Raw genomic sequence first — 15,390 nt, 5'->3', positions numbered from 1 at the left:
TGCTTTTCACACCTATTCAATGCTGAGCACAGCCTTAGAGCTGGAAGAGACGTATACTAATTAGCCCGCTGACTGTTTATGCAGGTAAAGGGTAACTTTCTTAAAGTAAACTTTTCCTAATATTTATTAAGAATCTGACCTCACAATTGAATTGTATTTTAAGAAATATTAAAAATAGTGTTTTCATTAATTTTCTAACTGGTTCCATTCCTGAGCTACAGTGCTAGTATTTCAATCTGTACTCTGGTTTTCTTCATGGGACAGCTAGGTCTGCCACAGTGACCATAGCTGTTAGGGCCTTGTCACTGTAGGGACATGGCAACAGTAACTTTTTCCTTGCACTACTTTTAATTTCTATGCACCTTACCCCATGCGTTACAAGGCTTGTATAGGGGTGACTTAATATGTAAAAGAGATTTGTATTGATCAAAAAATGTCTATTTTGATAGATTGCAGTGTATGTTTGCACTGCACCAGGCAAGCTACACAAGGTAGGTGTTTACACTGCCACTATAGTGGAACGCCACAGTAGGTGCTGTAGCCCTCCAGTGGCATTTAATTTTTAGGCCCTGGGTGCACATATCATTTTCTATAGTAGGGACTTAAAGGCAAGTTAAATGTACTGGTCTGGAATAAGCAATTTAACCATGGTTCACGAGGAGTACAGGCACTTGTGCACAGAGTTCTAAAAACATCAGAAATATTGGATGCAGCGAAAGGTAAAAAATTGGGTGATCACGCACAAAAAGTGGATTTGTTTCAGCAATGCTAATATATGATGGAGCACAGCCAACATGACAAATGCATGAAATATGTCGCACCCCATTCATAAAGACGGGACTTAAATAAATTAAATACGTTGTTATTCAGTTCCATACTTTTGATGGAGCACAGCCAACATGACAAATGCTTGAAATATGTCACACCGCATTCATAGAAACGGGACTTAAATACGTTAAATAAATTGTTACTCATTTCCATACTTTTCTGCACAGAGAAGGGACTACGATATGACATAACTTTCATTCCATTGAAAGTGAAAACGGAACTGTAATTCTATTTGTTATAAGCGTATGGGAGTTTTATCAGACGTACACCGTCCTACTCGAAGTTGAACATGCAGCAGTTCAGTCTTAATCACAAGTCCACAAAATAATGAAATAAGTGAAAACCCATGTATGGACCGCATATGGGTATACAGTTATAAATTGCTTTTTCTGTGCTGGACATGAAAGACAACAAAAGGCTTAAAACCTAAACAAATCCTGATTTTTTTTCTTTCTTCCAGATATGCACTGCACAACTAAAAGAAAAGGAAATACAATCCAAGCAACCAAAAAAAACAAAGCCTCACAATCTCCCCTTTCCCATGGTATCTCTGCCCAGTGGATACCTGCTTGGGGATCGCCACTGGAAAATGATCCCCATGCAGGCATCCACCCACTAGACACCAGAGATTCTTGCCTGGGGAGCATATTCATGGGCAAGGGTTTGTGCTTCCCCAGGCCACCCACGTTATTTTTCAGTCTTTCTGCCCCCTTGGGTGAAAGATGGAGTGATTACCCCCAATCTAACCCCAGGGAGGGCAGAAAAGCCAGTAGGCACCAGGGTATTAGAAAAAAAACAGAGGTAGCACCATGGCCCTGCCCCATCTCATAATAGGTCCTATGAGGGGGGGCAGATTTAGAGTTTTCCCCAATCTGCCACCCCTGGGGGGAAAGGGTCAGAAAGCCCACTAGACACCAGGGAATGTCTTTAAACAAAACATGGGTTGTGTCCCACCATGGGCATGCCCATGCTCCCACCCCCACAAAAGGGTGCAGCAGTCTTTCTGCCCCCTCCCCCAGGGCATATTGGAGGTTTGCCCCACTTGCCATAGTGAAATGGCAGCACATTTTGGGTATGGCAACGGCCATGTGGAGTTTGAGACAGTTGTCCTTCATCCACGCAGCGACGTTCATCATGCACCTGTGGAAGTTGGCTCTGGTGGTAGAGTCTTCAGCAGTGAGAGGATGAGCTAGGTGTTTTCGGTATAGGAGATGATGTTCAGTCCACGCAATCTGACAGTGTTGGCCGGGGGGGGGGTCATATATGTGTAGAAGAGGGTGGGGCTGAGGGACGATCCTTGGGGGATGTAGCAGATGATTTTCTTGGGTTCTAAGGTGAATAGTGGGAGACTGATTCTCTGGGTTCTTTTGGTGAGGTATTAGGTGATCCATTTGAGGGAGTCTTGCTGGATTCCGATGTAGTGGAGTCTGTTGTTCAAGATGTTATGGGAGATGGTATCGAAGGCGACTGACGGGTCCAGGAGCATGAGGGTGCTGTTTTGCCCTGGTCCAGGAGGGCCCTGATGTCATCAATGGCTGCAAACAGGGCTTTCTTGGAGCTCTGGTTGACTCTGAAACCTGATTGAGTGGGATCCAGGGGGTTGTTGTGTGTGGTGAGTTGCTGATTGATTGCCTTCACTGCAACCTTTGCTGAGAAGGGTGGTGGGCCAGTAGTTCTTTTGTTTTGCTGGGCCGGCGGAAGGTTTCTTTATTAGGGGCCTCACTTCAGCCTGTTTCCAGCCTTCAGGGAAGGAGGCTGAGGTAACGGAGTGTTCAAGACTTTCTTGAGCTCACTGGCAATCATTTTACTCCCGAGGTTGAAGATGTGGTGGGGACAGGGATCTGTGGCTGCTCCTGAGTGCATGGAGTTGATGATGGAGATAGTAGCTTGAGTATTTAGTTGTTCCCAGTGGGTGAGCAGGTATTCAGGTTTAGTGTTCGTTGGTGTGAGCAGGCTAATGGTGGCGGAGGGTTGGGGTTTTGAAGTTTTCATAGATGGTTGCGATCTTGTTTTGGAAAATGTTTGTTTAGGCTGTCACACAGTTCTTGGGAGGGGGTGATTTTGTACCCGCCGGCTTCGTGTTTGGAGTACTCCTTCACGATGGCGAAGAGCTCCTTGTTGCGGTTTGTGCTGGCTTCTATGCGGTTTATAGGGCATTCTTATTTGTTTCTTTCAGGAGGCGGTGGTACTGGTTTAGTGCTGTCTTGTAGGTGGTGCAGCCTTCTGTCTCTTTACTGGAGCACTACTTCCTTTCTATTTGTCTGCAGTTGTGTTTGGTGGATTGCAATTCTGCTGTGAAGCAGCTGACTCTTCTGGTATGTCCTTTGGATTTGGCTGGTAGGGTGGGGGTGAGTGTGTGTTGGCTCATTCTGTGATATACTGGAGGAAGTTCTTCGCAGCCTGATCTGGGTTTGATGTCGTGCTTGGGAGGTGGGAGTTTAGAGTGTTGTTCCACTGGTCTTCTGATAACTTTTTTCAGTTTCTGCTTGTGGAGTTGAGGGGCATGGTTCTGGAGTTGTTGGGTCCTGAGATGGTGAAGTGGATGCTGTAATGGTTGGTCCAGGGGAGCTGTGAGAAGTGAGTGTACTGCTTGATGTGAAAATAGGGTCATGGTGTGCCCTGCTTTGTGGGTGGAGTTAGTGAGAAGTTGCTGGCGGTGGATGTTGCTCATGCTTTCCAGGAGGTCAGTAGTATTTGTCGATGGGGTCATCCAGGTGGAGGTTAGGATCCCCTAGGAAGATTTAATGCTCGTACTCCATGTCAATAGGGAAGTTGAGATGCTTCATAATCTGGGTAGTCTGCAAAAGTCGTGCATCGGATGGTGTCCTTATAAATGATGGCAGCTCCACCTCGGCGTTTGTTGGTTTGGTCGTGATGTGTTATATTGTAGTTGTCCGGGGTGGCGATGACTATGTCCAGCGTGGAGACTGGTTTTAGCCAGGTCTCTGTGAGGAAGGTGACGTATGAGGTGAGGGATGAGATCATGTCCCAGATCTGCGTGGCGTGTTTGCCAATCGATCGTGCGTTGACTAGAATGCACTTGAGTTGTGTAGGCGTGGCCTCGGTCAGCATGGAAGACGTGGCCATGTTTGAGAGTCCCTAGCGTTGTTGGTCACTTCAGTGTTGCAGGAGAAGTGGCAGAGCTGACAGGAGAACGGTCATCTGGTGGTGCATGGAGATGTGCTGTAGCAGTTGTAGTCGATGCGCCTGGGATTTTTTTTGGCTTGGAGGTCTGCGGCGGTATAGTTGCACGGGGTGGAAGAACCAGGGTTGCTGACGCATGGCACAGTCCTGGTGTGGAAGGATACAGATGGTCTTGCCTGTGATAGGTCTTGGTAGGGGGGCCGGGCAGGCAGAAAGTAGGAGGTGAACTGCCAGAGCATAAAGGGTGGGAGAGTGGTGAGGGTGCAATTTGGCACTAAAAGGAAAACTGGCACAAACTATGGCAACACAAGAAAACAATCTGTCAGAACAAAGCAACTGCTAAATATTCAATACAGAAGTACTAAGTTTGGCAGGCAGAAAAGCATGGTCAGTCATGGGCTAAATGGCCCGGAGGCTGGAAGCAGCATCAGGGAGAGCAGGAGTGAGGATTCATGCATATTATATATGGATTTTTGGGGAAACCTGTAATACGGTGAGATTGCTGCAAAGGCCAGGAATAAAAGGGTTTGTGTCTTTTGATGGTGAAATTTGTCCAAGGATGCTGAAAAACATTTAATTTTTCTATCCGTGTACAAGAAGAAGTTGGTACCAAAGGAATACTTGGACTGTGTAAGGTAACTGAAATTGTTGCATCTAGGCAAGGATAGTTCTACCGGTAACATGTAATAGTACTGGAAAAGGGTTGCTCCTCCCCCCTTTCTTTGGCCATCTTCTGTCCATTCTGAAGGGGAACCTCCAGGAGCACAGACGTGCTTGTTCCTCTGAAGGGGAAAACACACAGTCACATGGCTTGAAATCATCTGCTTATATTCAATCTTCCACTCCTGATTTGATCCAGCAGGTGTCATAGAGTGGTGCTCTTGCCTCCGAACTACATTGAACAAGCAAGCACTGGTCATCTTTGGTCTGATTACATGTGCTCTGATTCCATCAGACTGGTAAAAAGCTTTAATTCTTTTGCTGCTAATACAAGCCTTTACTTGATCATAAGTAAGAGAAAAATTATTGTTAAATCTCATGGGTACCTCATGCAGCAAAGATCCTTTAGGGACATCTCAATAAAGGTTGCTCAGGTTAAATGGAGGAGAATACACTTGTTAATGAAGCACAGGTCGCTTTAGATCAGGCTATAGCACCGAGCCAGCCCTGGTGGCTGTTTCAGAAGTGATCAGACTGATTATGGATAACTGTGGGAGGGCTGCGGTTGTTCTTTTAGATCTTTATGTATCCTTCGACACAGTAAGCCTTGTTGTACTGCTTGAGAGTCTGACTGAAATCAGGATTGCTGTTTTTACCTTATGACCTCCTTTCTTCATTTTTGATAGATGGGGAGCAGTCATTGGCTCTTGGGGAGTTTAACTCCAAATTGTTTTCTTTGCCTTGTGGGGCCCTTAAGGGGTTATCACTTAGCCCAACGCTTTATACCCTCTATGTGGCTCCCCTGGCCAAGCTTATCCACTCTTTTGGATGTCCTACAGTGGCATATGCTGACGACACCCAAATTGTGGTTTCAGTTTCCAGCAATGTAGCTGAGGTTGCCGCTCGATTTAAAAGGTGCATAGGTGCTATTGTTGACTTGATGTCATGCAATGTTTTAAAGTTAAATTCAGACAAAACTGAGGTTTTCCTATTTGGGAAGTAGACCTCTTTTTGGAACTAATCTTGGTTGCTGCAGGCCCCTGGTTCTCTCCCTGAGCCAGTTCCCAAGGCTAGAAATCTTGCAGGAGTATTAGATGTCAAACTATCTTTTGCTGAACAGATCAATACATTGACATCTTCTTGTTTTCTAATGTTGAGATCTATAAGGATGGTGTTGGTTTTTATTCATTTCCAAGTTCAAAAATCTGTTATTGCTTCGGTTTTATCCAGGATCAATTATTGTAGTGCCCTCTATTTAGGCCTTAAACAATCGGCATTAAATACACTTTAGACGCTGCAGAACGGAGCTGCTCCCCTCCTTAAAAAACTACTACATCAAAGTCTGTTTCAAACGCACTGGTGGAACTCAATTGGCTCTCAGTGAAGAAAAGAGTTGCATTTAAGGCGCTCTGTCTGGCGCACAAAGCTCTCTATGGAGTTGGACCAGAATTTCTTACAAAGAAATTAAGTTGGTGCCGACCCAAAAAGACTGTTGAGACCCGCCGTACCACATTCAGCCTTTGTCCCAAGACTCAAGAAAGCTTCATGGCTTGGCCCGGGGTATATCAGACCATTCCCCCATTTGGTTTCATTTTAATCTCAGCACCGGCGCCGAAGGGAGGGTGGCCCCGATTAACCCCTGGTATCTTCTTAACCCTAAGACTCGCACTGAATTGATTAAATCATTTGATCTGTATTTTACTGAGAATGCTGGTTCTGTATCCTCGCCTGTTTCGTTATGGGAAGCTTTTAAGACTGTGATCAGGGGTCAGGCATTGTCTTTGGTGGGGTGTGCTAAGAAATGTAAGAATGAGGCAATTGTTCAGCTCGAGACTGAAATCACAGACCTGGAGACTGCATTGGAGCGAGAAGTGTCTCGAGAAGCATTACATGTCCTCCGCCTTAAACAATTAGAATATAAAACTTTGGTTACTGATGCGGCAAAGATGATGAGTAGGGAACAGCAGGGACGGCTATATGATGTGGGTGATAAAGCAGGAAAATTGATTGCCTGGCTGGACAGACAGGAGAGAGCGAGTCGAGTGGTTCTGGTGATTGAGATATGTGATGGTGTGCGTGTCACGGACCCTGTTGAAATTGTTGAATGCTTTGCTGATTATTTTCGAGAGGTCTATACCTCGGTGTCTGACAGGCCCGAGGAGGATTCGCAGTTGATGCTTCGAGATATAGCACTTCCATGTTTGTCGGAATCGGATCTGGACTGTTTGGATGCCACGCCCTCAGTGGATGAGGTGGCTCTCGCGCTACGCTCCATTCGTTCCGGCAAGGCGCTGGGTCCCAATGGTCTTCCTGTTGAACTGTATAAATTACGCCCTGATACTCTAGCTCCCTATCTCCGTGATATGTTTTTGGCTGTGCGAGACTGGCTCCCTCCCCAGAGATCAGCGTCTTGCTACCATTGTGGTGATCCATAAGGAGGGTAAACCACGGGATCGTTGGTCGTCTTATAGACCCATTTCGCTCTTAAATGCGGAGCCTAAGGTCCTCGCCAAACTGCTTGCTAATCGTCTGATTACGGTTATTAGCGACCTGATTCATCCGGATCAATCGGGTTTTATCCCGCACCGTAACACGGCATGAAATTTGCGGCGTTTGCATGGTGTTCTCGCGACGGCCCCGACCCTGCGTGAACCGGCCATCTTGGCGTCCTTGGACGCCACGATGGCCTTTGATACAATCGAATGGTCTTATCTCTGGGCGGTACTCGCCAAATTTGGATTTGGCGCTGGTTTTATTGGTTGGGTCAAACTCCTGTATGAAACGCCACTGGCACAGGTGGTGGTTAATGGCCGTGTCTCCGCGCCTTTTACTCTTGGGAGGGGCACGCGGCAGGGTTGTCCGTTGTCCCCGCTCCTCTTTGCTTTAGCGTTGGAGCCACTCGCCGCTTGGCTACGGTGGGAACCTTCGATGAAGGGTATACGCTGGACGCCGGAATTTGAAGATCGCATTTCCTTATATGCGGATGATATTTTATTGTACCTTACATCTCCCCAAAAATCGCTCAATGTATTGTTTGACGTCCTTAACTCCTTCGGGAAGAACTCGGGCCTTATCATTAATTGGTCGAAATCCTACATTTATGTACTTGCGGATGATGTCCCCCGTTTGCCGCGGGGCTGTCCCATCCAGTTGTCGCAGTCTGGCTTTAAGTACTTGGGTGTGTTTATCTCGTTTGATCCGGCGGTTCGCTATGAACGCAATTTACTCCCCCCCCCCACTCCAAAGGTTGCGCTCCGATGTAGCGCGTTGGCGTAAATTACCGTTATCTCCCCTAGGGCGTACGGCCCTTTTTAAAATGATGTCCTTACCGCGGTTCCTATACGCACTTCAGAATAGTTTTGATGTCATCCCGTCAAAATATTTTTGGGAAGTAGAATCGTTGCAGAGGCAATTAATATGGGACGGACGTTCACGCATCGCTCTTCCAAAATTGACACTTCCCTGGTATGATGGCGGTATAGCGCTCCCGGATATTCGTAGGTATTATTGGGCCTCCCACCTTTCTGCCATTAACCACGGGATGTATGGCCCGGCGTTGAATCCAGCATTTGAAATGGATAAGTGGCTGCTCCCGGGTGGTGATTACTACAGGTCGCTTTATTCGGGACCCTCGCGTTCACAACTGTCGGGACCTACCGCTATAGCCGTGCGGGTATGTCATAGCGCAACGGCGGCTATGGCTGGAGTGATAAACTAACTGGTGCAACTCCGCTCTATGCCTCTGCGAAGTTGGGTGGCCTGTGGAAGACGAAGGGATTTGATAAGTGGGACACGATCGGTATTAGTAAAGTGCGTGATCTCTGGGTTAAAAGAGAGGTGAAGACCTTCTCGGATCTGCAAGTAGAGTATGAACTGAGTGACAGGGAAAAAGTTTGCTATGTCCAGGTACGCCATGCTCTGCACTCTGTGTTGCCAGTGGGTAGTGATCTTCCGGAATCCTCCCCCCTCGAAGATCGTATACTAGACGGTTATGTGCCAGACACTACTATCTCATTGTTCTATAAAAAAATGATTAATGACTGATCGAGTCTGCTTGATCGCCTTCGTGAAGCTTGGATTGCTGATGGTATTGAACTGGATGATGAGGACTGGCAGTCCGCGATCTCCTCTCCCAGGGAGGTGGCGATTCCGGCCCGCCTCCGTCTGGTCCAACTCAAGATCCTCCACAGAATCTATGTCACCGGTCCCCGTCTGATCCACATGGGCTACTCCACGGATGGCATGTGTAGGCGTGGGTGTGGTCTCCTTGGCACCTATCTCCATATCATATGGGAATGCCCTGAGGTGGTGCGATTTTGGAAACGTATACATGAGGTGATGGATGAAGTAACGGGTGTTGTGATGATGCCGGAAGCCCGACAATGTTTATTGAATGTGTGGGGTCCTAATGATTATGACGTGTCGCAGCTTCGGTGGGTGACTCTTGCCAATATGGTTGCGAAGAGGGATATTGCACAGTTGTGGGGGTCCCCGAGGCCGCCTACAGTGACTGCTTGGAAAGAGATTCTGGACTGGTGCATGTTCAGAGAGAAGACAGTGTATATGGCAAGAGGCAGACCCAAAAAATGGGGTAAGATTTGGAACCAGTGGAACTCATACCGTGGAGATATCTGTACGCCCCCACTCACTGCGATTCCTAGTCCTTCCCAGTCGCCTTGACCTACATTCCTTCTAGCTGTGGTATACTGTGCTGTTCATATGCAAGTCTACCTTTGGCACCTTCCCCTCATCTGTATTCAAAAATCTTTTCTCCTGTTGTCTATTATCTCCCGTCCTCCTTGAGCGCAGGCCTAATGGCTGTATTATTGCTGTATTGCCTTGATTGTATGTTTGATGTGTTGTTTCCTTTTGTTTTATATAATAAAAAGTCACACAAAAAAAAGAAAGCTTCATGGGGCGGTCGTATCTTTGTGTATTCTACTTGCCAACTGTGGAGTAGGAATCGCTATTAGGAAATCGAAAATGGGAAAGGCTCTTGCATGCCCACCTCATGGGCTAAATAGGAAATCCAAACCCAAAGGTGCCTCTGCCCTTAAGGCCCCCCTGGAGGCACCCCCAAAATTTGTAGTGCACATATGCCCTAGCGGAATATGTGCACTTCATTCCTTTAAAAAGAATGCATTATTATATGCTTTTTTAATATTGCACATGGTCACCATCGACTTTGAGTTGATGGTAATACCATTTCCTAAATGCCCAATTCTCATTTAGGAAATGCTTTGTGCATGTGTTTTCGGAATCCCTATTTGTGTTTCCTAAATCGCGGTCGCTATTTGCGATTTCTACTGGGTAGAAATCCTAAATTAAGACCAGTTTTTGGCCTTTGTACATATGAAAAGGCTGTTTTGCATTTCTGAACGCGCCTAAATTGCTATTCGTCCCATTAAGAAATGCAAAAGGCTGTCGTACATCTGGCCCAATGTCCCGTTTGTAAGAAGCTACCTATTTTTTTTAATTTAGAAATGCCAAAGTAAAGTGCAAAAGAACATGCAAAAGTATTTCACACACAGAATACTATTTAATTCTCTTTTTTTGCCCCATTTATCTTCTACTAAGTGGAACTTTAAATAATGTATGTAACTCATGTGTGCATGTATAGGCCATAGCCATCTCCCTCCTCCACCCTTGTAAAGCACATAGTTGCTCCCTTCCCCAGTTGTATCTTGCCAGACACATGCAGTCTAAATTAATTTGGTGTTAAATAGAAAAGTATACCTTGTCCGTGTTGTAACATCTAGGAGTCATGTTTTCTTTACATTGAAATACTTATGAAGCAATACACAGAAGACACAGACCCAAAGCCATCCGGGAATAAAGGTCTCTTGGTGTATGCTGGCATCAAATCGATTGTTAAGTCATCTCTCGGTAAGAACCTTTATATTTCTAGTCCTGTTCTGGATTATCTGATAAATATTTCACTGCTACAGTACACTAACTAAAACAAACTGTATACATGCAGTTATGTACAAATTTACAGCTATATGTTAATTGATAAAGGATGTGGATTAAAAGTGCAATAGAAATGAACAATGTATAGATACTCGCAAGCCTGCAAATAAGCAAAGTTAATACAGTATAGTTAACTATTAAATGTTATTTTTCTTTTAAGGTGGTAATGTGTACTTGCAATGTTTTATTAACCTAAAACCTGACAATTATTTTGAACTTTTTAACATGTCTACTTTTTGTACTCCTTTGGTTTTTGGAATCTTCATTTATGTATGGAAACAGATGCAGAAATGTATTGGTTCTAATTGTTGCTCCTTACCCTTGAAATTTGTAGCAAAGCAAAATCAACAAGCCTCATTTGGAGACTTTAATTATTATATTATGGTTGTAATGGTTGTTACTATGGTGATAGTTGTAATGGTTATTTTTATTTTTACTTTGGTATATTTTTCAAGTAAATTTTAAATTGGAGTCAATCTTTTATAAGACTTTGCATTCCAAATCATACATTTTGCAATGCTTTATTTAGTTGCAACTGTTTATTCACCAGCAAGATAATAAAATATGATGTTGAGTGCACTGGGGGAAACACTCAGAGGAAGTTAAAAACCAGTATTGGCAAGGCCAGGAGGTCTCTCCTTTGGGGCCTATTGGGTTTGCTTCTGGTTATTAGCCATGCTGTACACCGTCGCTAAGCAAAACAAACGAAAAGGGATTCTGATGTAACAGATGCACCATTTTGTAGGTTTGGCACCATCAAAATGACTATCGCTCTTTTGTTATTTACAGAGTTGGATTGGAATGTTCTTTTATGTGTTTATTTATTTTTATGATGTGTGGGTGTTGGAGAAGCGCCACAAAAGATGGAGGTGGGAGAAACCACAATGAGGGTGTGTTTAGGCAAAAAAAAACAGGGGGCACACACATGTGGGCGAAGGAACACAGAGGGGCAAAACGGAAGCAATTCAGACAGGGGTGGTAGCAGGGTGGGCACGATAGAGCAATGTGGAGTAGACAAGTAAGAAGCATACAGATGAGAAAGCAACACCAGAGGAGATTCGCACAGCAACACAGAAGTACACAAAGGAGGCAGCTGAAAAACACATGCAAACCGATGGAGTGCTTAACTGAAAAGAAAAACGTAGTGCCTGAAAATTATGCAATGGAAGGACACAAGTAATGTGTCTACGCTCCAGGGGAGCAACAACCACAAGAAGAGAAAGGAACGCCCACAGAAGCTAACGCATATAAAGGCAAGCAATTGAGATAGAATGAACCCAAGCAATGGGCCATCTTTAAGCCCACTCACTATAAGCGGTCCATAGGTCTTTTCAACAACAGAAAGCTTTTGCTGTATTGTAGGTGAGACCTAAAAAGGTGACTATGATGAAATGGATCAGCCTTCCACACACTGCGATTACCTGTCCCTACAAAATTGAGCTTCTCTATGTCACTTAGATGTTAGTCAAGTCAGCCACTCAAACGAGGTCCCATTTTCACTACCTGCCTAGGGCTTCATTGTACAAACACATTGGTCATCTACATTAGGTGCATAATAAAACAAGCATTTGCAAAGTCAGTACCTGGCGTTGGACGGCAGCCTTTTGTCAATACTTGCTTTGTCATGATTTTTGCAAAGCTTTATTGTTCTGGAAGCTGCTGGGCCCTCATCAAATCTATATTAAAAAAAATATAATTAAAAAAATTGTCTGAAGGCAAAAATGTTTTTGGGTCACATTACCATAGTAATCCCTGGCACTGAAGTGAACTACTTTGTGTGTGAATGTATTTGTTTGGAAAGAGCAATTCACCATAACTCATAGTGAAGTGAGTTGACATATTGCTCCTTGATGCATGCCTCGGTGGCTGGAAGAAAAATGTGAATGACCCATTCACAGACTAATGGATAAAGTCTGGCTGAAGTTACCTGTAGGTAGCCATGTTATACATGCTTTAAGAAAAATCAAAAGGTCTTGGCTAACAGACCTTAAAAAAAAAAAAAAGCCAGTCGATCTGGGTATTGGCTGCCAGCCTCTTGCCTTTCAGAAAGAAGGCAAGAAAGAAAGGAAGGAAGAAAGCAAGGCAGGCAAAGAAGGAAGGGAAAGGAACGGCAGAAAAAAGAAAAAGTAGGCAAAAACGGAAAGAGGGCAAAAGAGAGAAGGAAAGAAAAATGAAAGCGGGCAAGAAGGCAAAAAACATAGAAGGTATGAAGGAATGAAAGACTGAAAGAAAGAAGATACAAATGAAGGAAGGAGAGAGACCAATGTAGAAGGAAAGAAGAAAGAAGGGAAAAAAGAATGAGAGAAATTTAAAAGGCAACAAAAAAGGGAAGAAAGGCAAAAAAAGAGAAGGAAAAAGAAGGAAAGAAAGTGCATTTAAAGACCAGAGAAAGGGAAGAAAGCAAAAAAGGAAAGAAAGAATACAAGAAAGAAGAAAAGAACAAGCATTTACAATGCAATAGGTCTCGCAGCATTAAAGTTTGAGCTATTGGTATTGTATATTACAATGTGTTGCATTAATTTGTTATCAAACTCTGAATTGTTTTATAAAGATGATTTGCAAACTGTCAAATGTTGCTGAATAGTAAGCAACCTTGTGAATAATATTGTTTGCTAGTTATCCTTGGGTACCAGAGTACTTCACTTGAGGCAGAGGTATTATCTTTAGACTACAGGTGCCGGTGCTGCTTGAGCTAGAAACAGGGCCAGCCACTCACTACTCTGAGCCCTGATTTGCATGTGTAGCAATGGCCGACGCTTTGGATAGAAGTTACAACGTGTCCTTTGTTTATGTTTTTGACTATTGGTGCATGCACACACTTTAAATGTCTGCCTCATTTCGGCGCCGACCACTATTGACAAAGGCGGCAAGCCGAAACGCGTCTTGTGATACTGTAACCCAAATAAAACCACTGGGTTTCAAAAACATTCCTGTGAGTGCTGTGCATTTTTTTTTAATTTTTTTATTTATTTTGTCAGAGAGTGAATGCAAGACTGAGTCAGTGGATGGATGAATGAGTGGAAAGATGAGTAACAGAGTGCATATATGATTAATTATTGAGTGTCATTTAAACCCATCAATGACACAAAAACAACTATCATTCATAACAAAGACCTACTGGCATTTCCAGTGTATGTTATATTTCGTTTAGGCACAGATTTCCCTGTGGTTCCACATTCTTTGATTCACTTTTCCCAGAGTTCACTTACTTGCCTACTTTACCGACTGACTTTACCTCCTACCCGTTGGGCCTGTCCATGTTAGGTATTCAGTTTATCCCTTCTATTCGTGAACATTCGTTATTGAAAGATATCCCCTCTCGCTTCCTGCTTCTAATTTGATAATTGATATTCTCAATTTCCGCACAGCGACAGTGACACAAGCATTCTTGCAGTCACTTCATGACGTACCCACGCGCCAACACTTACGCTATTATGTTTTTTGGTCACAAAAAGACGAGCCCCTACAACACTTCGATCAATTAAACTACAGGAATCCAGTCGACCCTCCTGCTGGTGTCCAATAGTAGCACACCAACACGAACGCAGCCAAACATAGCTTCCACTGAGTCCAGCCTACGTAGGAGAGGGTGGAGTCCAGCCTACGTAGGAGAGGGTGGAGTCCAGCCTACGTAGGAGAGGGTGGAGGTGGGGCCCGTCATGTGAGCCAGAAAAAGTGCCAGCATGGAAGGAATGCCGAGAGATGTCCCGGGGCTGGGCATGAGAGAGCCGAGCATCTTGCAGAGGTAATTAGTGCATGGTGTTTGTTGGGGCGACGTTAATGAGGGGCTCAGAGATGTGGAGCTGTAGGGGGTGTAAGAAGTAGCAGGGACGTACGGAGAGGCTGGGGTACCGAGGGGGAGTTAATCGTGGTGCAGTGGGAGACGGGCAAGAATGCAATAAAAAAGAAAATTACATGAAAGTCGCAACATGGGCATCGAGGGTAAGCAGCCAGATATGTAGGCGGAAGTGCACAGTTCAAAGGGTGATAAAAACGGAAGGAGAAGGAGTTAGCGAGTGAGATGGAGGGAATGCAGCTTGTATGCGCGTGTGTGTATGTGTGTGGGGGGGGGAATCTCTCTGTATGTATGTGACCGCTTGTGTGTGTATGCGCATGCGTGTGTGCTTCCCAGGAGACAGCGCCTGGCCGCAGCGCTCGTTCGCGTGCGCGTGTCACTTTCAAATCGCCTCCAAGGCGATGCGCGCGGCCAGGACTGTCTCCTGGGAAGCACACATGCCGACGAAAGGGGCTCGGCGGAGACGCGCTTCGCGCGGCTAGCCGAGACCTAAAAAAGGAAAGACAGCAAAAGAAGGGAACAAATAAAGACAATGGAAATAAAGCGGGAAAGAGGGTTCACAGTATAAAATATTGGATATTAAACTTAAGTTACACACCACCTATGTTTAAATAAGTGTTACAAGCGTGATGCAAATTAAACACTATGAAGTTTGGTATTCTTCCAGGGAAAAGTTTATTAATGAACCTGGAACACAAAAGCAATGTTGTGAAATAGCAGCAGTCTGATAAATAACTAAGGCCACTTCCAAAGGAATGGTCAACAGTATTGGCAGGAGAAAGGAACTGACAGCTGAGATATGCCCAGTGCTCACATGAAGAACTGGTAGAAAACATTATACTATGAGAAAAACAACATTAAAGTAATAATAAAGCAAAAACAAAAATGCTGGCAATGAAGGGAACTACTTTTTGCATGTTGGTGTGCTCACTGTGGAAGACCAAATGCAGTCACTCAATGTAAAGTTAACTTGTGGTTTAAGTAGGCTGACC

The 15,390-nt window shown here is 44.6% G+C and overlaps 1 protein-coding gene across 2 annotated transcripts in view; it reads left to right on the top strand.

Annotated features, from left to right (window-relative positions):
• Positions 1 to 15,390, top strand: part of MIOS (meiosis regulator for oocyte development) — a 209,182-nt gene that overhangs the window by 36,925 nt on the left and 156,867 nt on the right. For both annotated transcript variants that reach the window (XM_078663710.1, XM_078663711.1), the window contains exon 3: positions 10,420 to 10,518. In XM_078663710.1, coding sequence (XP_078519836.1) covers positions 10,420 to 10,518 — 99 coding nt within the window. The remainder of the gene's footprint in view (positions 1 to 10,419; positions 10,519 to 15,390) is intronic.

This window comes from Lissotriton helveticus, chromosome 10, assembly GCF_964261635.1.
Source record: "Lissotriton helveticus chromosome 10, aLisHel1.1, whole genome shotgun sequence".
Lineage (NCBI taxonomy): Eukaryota > Metazoa > Chordata > Amphibia > Caudata > Salamandridae > Lissotriton > Lissotriton helveticus.
Note: the sequence above shows the minus strand (reverse complement) of the source record. Positions and strands in the feature narration are given on the sequence as shown.